This window comes from Meles meles, chromosome 7 (genome assembly GCF_922984935.1).
Source record: "Meles meles chromosome 7, mMelMel3.1 paternal haplotype, whole genome shotgun sequence".
Classification (NCBI taxonomy): Eukaryota; Metazoa; Chordata; class Mammalia; order Carnivora; family Mustelidae; genus Meles; species Meles meles.
This window is the reverse complement of record NC_060072.1, coordinates 11,516,028-11,523,827: the sequence shown is the minus strand read 5'-3', so window position 1 is coordinate 11,523,827 and position 7,800 is coordinate 11,516,028. Positions and strand designations below refer to the sequence as shown.

Sequence of the window (7,800 nt, the reverse complement as noted above, 5' to 3'; positions counted from 1 at the left end):
GATGTGGAAGGGGAGCCACGGGTCGCGGTCACTTGTGACCTGGCCGCATGCGTCACCCCGTGGACAACCTTATTGGTCTTTGCTCAGATCCCTGGTCAAATCCTACCCTGAACAGCATTTGTCAACTTCAGGAAGGCTCAGAACTAAGTATGAAGACGACAAAATCAAATCCGTCCTCTTCTCACACATTCCAACAATTCTAACTTTATTATTTCTGGCCTTCCCATTACTTGTTCCTCCACCCGTCTCTTGACCCATGTCCCCTGTGTCCCGTTTAGCCCTTCCCCTCACTGTCTGTCCCCTCCTTCCTTATTCCAGGTTCCTTGTTCCTTCCCCTCCTTGACTCCCCCTGCCCACCCTGCATTAACCCTTCCCTCACTGGCTCAGCTTCAGAAATGCCTAATTCCTCAACACCCCATCTCAACACCCCAACACAAAAGCTTTAGTTGGCAATTTTCCCCCCTCTAATAAGGCACCTCCATGTCATTGTCCCACACATGTCCCTGCTCCCCGCCCTGCTCGGGGATCACGGAAGCGGGCTCTCCCTCAGACGTTCATAGAACTCGGTGAGCTTCTCCAACTTGCTCTCCAGCTCCTGGGCTCGCTGCCTCATGACTTCAGCGGACTCTGCCTTTGCTCCCTCTTGCAAGTGCCTTGAGTGTCTCACAAGATCATACACATCTGATGCAAAAGAGAAAACTGAGAAAACCCCACCAGTGATCCGGGCTCCTCTGGTCATTGCCAGAGCAGTGCCTTGAAAAGTGTTCTGCACCCGCCTGGCAGTTCGACCTGAGACAGGCAAACCTCTTGTGAACAGCTGGGCCTGGACAGCCAGCTCAGGGTTCCCCCTGGCTGCCCTGATGACATTAACTCTATGTGCAAGGTCATTTGGGTGTCTATGTAACTCAGTTATTAAGGAAAGATTAGAGTCTATGTGGCGATACAGAAACCTTAGAAATACCTCGACTTCATCAGTATCACTTGATATCGGGTGATTCGATTCGTAGATGGCGGAAAACTCTCTGAAATTTTCCACAATGCTGGTGCACAATCCGGTCACAGACGATGCTGCTCCCAGCGCGGTTGCAAACGCTGACGCTGCCAGACAGGGCACTGCTGCATAAGGCGCCAGAACAAGACCGAGGATGCTCAGGACACGGGACGCTGCCCCAGCAGAGCCGGATGCTACGTTGGCGATGGTGCAGCCCCTGTGTACCCTGTCCACCTCATCTGCGAGCTGTTTGAGCTTTCTTATGTGCTTCTCAATCTTGAGTTTCAACTCGGGAAACATGTTCAGAAACCTCTTCCTAGCCAGGTGCTCTTCAGCCTCCAGATCCATGGTTCTTTGCAGCTCGTTCAGACCTTCACGTAGGACTTCTGCCTCCTCCCTGTAACAGGGAAGGTCAAGGGATTAGGAGAAGCTTATCTGGAAAATGGGCTCCATTTGCTCTAACCTACATACACCACAGAACTTTGACTGCAAACCAAATGGAAAAGAATGTTACAAATGCAAAGAATCCTTCCCGCAATGTTACACACGTTCCGTACACTGCTCATGCTCCATAACACACACCAGTCGGGGAGTAAATAAGTCCGTGTCATCCTCGGAGGCTCTTAAATAGTGGCTATTGGAGGAAGACGGCCTCGCAGTCAAGGACAGGGCCCCACAGTCAGTACCACAGTGTCTGCAGACTGGGAACTCTGCAGATGAAGAAGGGGAAGTGCGGTTGGAGTGGGAAAACCTTTGTTCAGAGATACCTCTGTGTGCTGAGGGATGAACCTACCCACAGAGGTCAGCTCTCGCCCTGGGCACTGGGAAGGGAGCACTAGGCCCCACCTAAGATGTCAAGGGTCCTAGAACAATACGACTGTCTTCCGTTGCTTGGGCCTTTGACCTCGGGACAGCCTGACTAGAATGATGGAGCCTTTGGGTCATGAGCTGTCAGTTCTGACCACGGAGGACCTAGAAACTGGCCTCCCGGGGGAGTGGAAGGCGACAGGTCAGCCATGCAGGCAGATGTGACTGAGCCCCAGCAAAACTCTCTACTCTGAGGCTCTGGTTGAAAAAAACTCTCTCCTGGACCACACGTAATTCAGGCCCTTCTGACTCTCCTTTGACTAGGTCCTGACCTTGGTCTTCTGGGCTCTGATCTTAACAGACTCATACCCAGTCTTAGCAAGAGGCGTGTTAAGACAGCATAGTAACAACCCACACACTCTCGATATCTCATCACCATTGACATCTGATCAAATTCCACCTTTGATGCGGAAGTCCTTGACCTCCCTTCAGGAAGAACCCTGTTGGGTCAGGTGAGCAAGAATCCCTCCGCTTTGATGTCTCCTCTTGCTGATTTCCCATCCCCTGCCCCTGCCCTGCTCCTCGGCTAGAAATCCCTACCGGTCTTCACTCTGTTCCAAGATGAGCCCAATCTCTCTCCCCTGTGACATCACTCTTGACGCCTATGGCTTGAATTGAGTCTTCTTGCCCATTGTAGTAAGTGTCACAGTAACTGCTCACTTGCACAGTGTGAGCATCCCTGGCGGCCATGCTCCCCGTGCGCTGTCACACATGGATACAGGACAGTAAGACCTCCTGAGGACGATGGAAGCTTTGCACTGGAAACCCTCCCAGACTCTGCCCCAATTGTCTCTCTCCTTGGCTGATGGGAACCTGTATCCTCCCCTGTCACACGGCATAACTGAGGGGACAGCTCTCGGGGAGCTCTGTGAGTGCTTCCGGGGAATCATCCAATCTCAGGGAGTTTTGGGGACCCCCCAACCCAATTTGCAGTTGGTGACAAAAATAGGGACAGTCTTAGGGATTGTGCCCTCAGACTTTGCAGTTGGCTAACTCTGGGTACCTGGAGTTTGAGAAAACAAGATCTCACAGCAAGAAGGGTCCTTAATCACCTTTTTGCTTGGCAGCTGCTGTCTCTCCCAAGCCTGCTGTCCACTGACGGGGCCCAGCCACTGCCCCAACTGACTGAGAGCCATGACACCCACTACCCTGGTTCTCCTCAGACTTTCCAGCTCATGTCATGGATTCCCCACCCACCACCCAGTTCCGCCAACCTCACAGGTGTCACAGTCTAAATAACACCTTAGCTGGTCACAGCTTTGCATGCATGTACACCAACGCCATGTGCAACTCTATGACATCTCTTAAAGATACAGGAGACTTTGTGAACCTTCTCTTTGAACCAGTAGGCTGGAAATGATCTAGATTTGGGTAAGCTAGTGGAGAAAGTAGATTCCTCTTTGGTGGGAATTTCTGAGGCTCAGAATCCCTCAAAGGGTACCCAGTTGGCAGCTGCCCCTGTAGAACTGGAAGTTGTCACAGAGTCACACTGCCTCCTATTGGTCCGGGGCTGCTCTGTGTAGAAGATAGGGGTTTCCAAATGCTAGATAAGACCCACCCAGCTCCCAGGCAAGGTAGAGAGGAAACCTTGCCCCATGGCCTGGCATGCCCAGGGGTGAGGAGATCAAAGAAGGAAGGGAAGAAATGTCCCCTCTCCCTCTCACAGGGCCTCTGCTAGGTCCCTGGTCTCCTCAAGTTTATGCCCTAGAGCTTCACTCAGTCGCAGATCTGCTGCCCAAGCCTAGATGCCTTGGCCCTCTTGTCAATTGTGACCACTGGCTCTGGCCCTGGTCCAAGCCTCCTGGGACCTTGGACAGGATGCCTAGGTTCTCCCCCTTTGACCTCGCAATTCACACTAAGGCCCTGGCCACAATCTTCTCAGATTGAGTTACTGTTCCCATGCAACAAATGCCCAATCTGACACTCCCAGACACACAGACCCAGAGAGCTCCAGGGCTATGCAGGGAGAGAGTCAGGATCCAACCAGCTCAGTCCAATTGCACTCCAGCCTCTCCACCTCATGGGCCCGCAGGATCCTGCATGTTCATGGAACTGCTCAGATGGGGAGGGAAGGCTCTAGTCCGAATCCCCAGGGCCACAGACTGAGGTGTCAGTGTTCTTGTGACTGGTCCCAGGGGAAGTTGTGCTTGGCCCTCATCTCCAGGAGAAAGACCCTTACCCCCGTCTATTCTCGGCAATCCTCTAATGAGCTAACACTAATGGAGTCCTACTGTGTGTCATCACTATGCTAGGGACCTTCTGTGCGTTATCTGCACTTCCTCATGATAAAATTGAACAGATGAACAGATCAAGGCAGAGAAGGGTCAGCTTTAGGGTAAGGCCCATGGTCACATAACCTGCCCTCTGGAGGTTTCACCACTCCTCAATCCGAGGCCATTCACTGCCAACAAATGTCGTGGAAGACATGTTCCTCATGGATTGTCAAGAAGGAACATGCTGAACTCCAACTCCAGGACACTGCCCCACAGAGAGCTGGGAGACCATCCAGGGGCATCTGTGCAGGGGACGGGGGGTACCTGGACAAAGTGGCCTCAGCCACAAATCTCTCCCAGGATTCATGGTCACTCAGCAGTAGGTATAGTCGCTCACGCGTCACTATGTTCCAGAAAGTCTCAATGACCACCTCAAGAAAACGTTCACTCTCTAGATGGAAAAAAAAAAAAAAAAAAAAAAGGCTTTTAGGGTTTTCTTTTTCCTGCTTCTCAAAGGGAGAGAGGAAACTAGGTCTTAGCTGGAGGGAAACCCCAGAGCGAAATGGTACATTTATGGACCCAAGGGTGGGGAAATAGATGAGAGCAGGTCTAGGCAGGGTATTGAGATCAATAGATTCAGTTCTTGCCCCGCTTGCATTCTGATAAGCAGGTGCTTAGCAGGACAAGTGCCCTAACATAGCCATGGGGGACTGGAGTTGCTAGGGGAGGGGAGGTTTTACCTGGAACTAAGAGGTTCCAGGGACAGGGGACAGCAACAATACGTAGTGAGGACACACTGTGTAGCAGGCCCTGGCCCAAACACATAAACACATTCTATTTGATCCTCATAACCACATAAGGAAACACTCATTTTACAGGTAAGGTTAGGTGAGGCACTCCAGATCACACAGCAGGGAGGTGGCAAAGACAAGACTGGGGTCCAGGTTGTGGCCCACTGACCCTCACAGAGCAATCAGGCTGGCGGCAGGGGAGAGCTAAAGGAAATGGCCTCTCTCGTAAAGCCCCACAGTCATCCTGAGCCATGCTGGAGGCTTGGACAGGGCAAGAGGGCAGGAGCAGGTTCCAAGATTGCTGATCTACCCCCTTGCCCCACCTCAGGATATGTTTTTTCCCCTTCCCTGCCCTCTGCTGTCCCCCTCATCTCTGTGGGCTGTCCTGGCCTCACTTCTGGGTCATTGATGGATTTGATGGGCAGCAGGGGAAGGGAGGAAGTAAGCACCTCAGCCATGACCCTCAGAAGACAAGAGGGAGATATCCCTACAGACTTCTGGGCTGGGGACTCCCCTTGACCTCTCTTGGGGGCTCAAGGAAGCTCTTCAAGGGACCGATTCCTCTGCAGGTGAACTCAGCTGGAGGCATCCCCGCAATTCCAGGGATCATCCAGAAAAGTGGAAGGGGACTACCTGGGCTGAGCCCACGGGCTCCCGAGGTCATGGTGTCGCCGTAGTTTTCCCTACTGCTTCTGTCCGCGTTGCAGTTAGAAGGAGTTGTCGCTTCACCCCTGGGGAAGAGAGAACAAATCTTGGGGTCAAACGTGAGCCAGCGGAGGCAGCAGGAAGTGGTGAGGGGCCAGGTCTTAGGGCTCCCTCTGGGACGGCGACAAATGCCAAGATGGACTTTACCCCATGTGTTTGAAGGAGCAAATAAACTACTAAAAGGGTGGCAAAGACCCCGGAAAAATGCGCTGTAACCAAATCAGAAGAGACCCCAAATTGTGGGGGGGAGAAAGGGGATAAAACAGCTTGTGGAAAAAAAAGAAAAAAAAAAAAAGAAAGAAAAAAATTTAAAAAATAAAACAAATAAAAAAATACAAAAAAGAAAGAAAAAATATATATATTTAGATACTAGTCAAAAAATGTTAAAAAAGAAAAGGGTAAAAGTTTTAAAAAATTTAGCAGAAGAAGAAAAAAGAAAAAAGAAAAAAAAATTGAAAAAAAAAAATTGAAAAAAGAAAAAAAAATTGAAGTAGCCGCAAGACTAAAGAATCATGGGGAGAAAGCCATGAGTTCCGTGCTTTGCTTTCTCCTCCTCTGGAATTGCTCTGCTGTCTTAGGAATTGAATCTGCTTTCTCCTTGATAGATGAACTTCGTTCTGGCTGGATATTTTGTTGATCTTCTGGGGGAGGGGCCTGTTGTAGTGACTCTCAAGTGTCTTTGCCCGAGGCGGGATTGCACCGCCCTTACCGGCGGCCGGACTAAGTAATCGGCTCAGGTTCGCTTTTGGGAGCTTCTGTTCCCTGATCGCTTTCCGTAGAGTTCCGGAGGACGGGAATGAAAATGGCGGCCTCCCAGTCTCCGGCCCGGAGGAGCCGAGAGCCTGGGGCCCCACTCCTCAGTGCGCCCCCAGAGGACAGCACCCAATCACTCCCGTATCCCCAGCCTCTAGCCGCGCTCCGAGCTCACCCAGCCCGCGACCAGTTCAAGGTAACCCCGAGCTGAGAGTTCAGTCCTCGGCTCTGTCTCGGCAGCCGGCTTCTCCGTTCTAATAGCTGCGAGCTCTCCGACACTCTGACACCCCCGATCCTTCTGTGACCCTGCGGGGCCTGGGGCCACGCTGGCCCCGCGTGGGCTTCACCCCGGTTTAGCCCCTGGAGCAATGTCCCTCAGTGGAACAGACTTTTAAAAGTCCTGATTTTGTGCTCCGTTCCTCCGCCGCTTGCCGGGAGCCGGCCCCTCCCCCCGCGGTCTATCTTCCCGTCGTTTTAGATTCACTTCTCCGCCAGTCCTACCTTTCAGAAAGTGGTTGATTTTCTGTTTCTAGAGTTGCTGTTCTTCTTCTCTTCGCTCTCCCGTTGGATTTGTAGGTGTTTGCAATGTTTAGATAAGCTATCGAGCTGATCTCCTGTTACCTGATGTAGTCTCAGGCTGCTACTTCTCCGCCATCTTGACTCCTCCCCCCTACCCCATGTGTCTGTGTACTGGGTTCTGCCAGCTGCTATTTAAGGAAAGTTTCTCACCTCACTCCAGCTCACTCCCAAGCCGAGTCAGGGTCCTGTCGTCCTGTTGGGGCACAAGAAGAAGCTCATCGGACAAGGAGACTGCCATCTGAGAAGTTACAGAAGCAATGAAACCAAACACAGAAGGAAAGATGGGAGCAAGGGTTCTGGAAATTCCTTGAGGTCAGGAACATGTGTGTTTACTAACGGGTAAGAGCTAATACTGATCAAGTATTGAAGACAGGCAGGCTCCTGATGTGTCCCCTCACTGAGTACACACACACACTCCAGTTCGGGAACTTGAGTGTCTCTGATCCAAATCGTGTGTTTGTGACGACTGTGCTCTACTCCCTTTAACATACAAAAACACTTATTCATGTACAGTTGACCGTTGAAAAACACTGAGGTTAAGGGGAATGATCCCCATCATCGTGCAGTAAAAAATTCATGCATAACTTCTGACTTTTTAAAAAGATTTCTTATTTATTTGACAGAGAGAGAGAGAGAGAGTCAGCGAGGGAGGGAACACAAGCAGGGGCAATGAAAGAGGGAGAAGCAGGCTTCCTACTGGGCCGGGAGCCCGATGCAGGGCTCAGTCCCAGGACCCTGGGATCATGACCTGAGATGACAGCAGACCCTTACAACTCAGCCACCCAGGTGCCCCTTGACTTCCCAAAACTTAACTACTATTAGTCTACTCTTGACCAGAAGCCTTACCAATAACATAAACAGCTAATCAACACGTATTATGTATATTCTATGTATTATGTAC

The 7,800-nt window shown here is 51.2% G+C and overlaps 1 protein-coding gene across 1 annotated transcript; it reads right to left on the bottom strand.

Annotated features, from left to right (window-relative positions):
* Positions 1-289: 289 nt before the first annotated feature.
* Positions 290-6,875, bottom strand: LOC123946288 (apolipoprotein L3-like). The gene is made up of 4 exons (XM_046011759.1): positions 6,822-6,875; positions 5,496-5,593; positions 4,396-4,522; positions 290-1,388 (listed from the first exon to the last, which is right to left on the bottom strand). Exons 2-4 carry the CDS (start codon positions 5,524-5,526, stop codon positions 527-529), a joined length of 1,020 nt encoding a protein of 339 aa, XP_045867715.1. The 5' UTR covers positions 5,527-5,593; positions 6,822-6,875; the 3' UTR covers positions 290-526.
* Between the last annotated feature and the right edge of the window lie 925 nt (positions 6,876-7,800).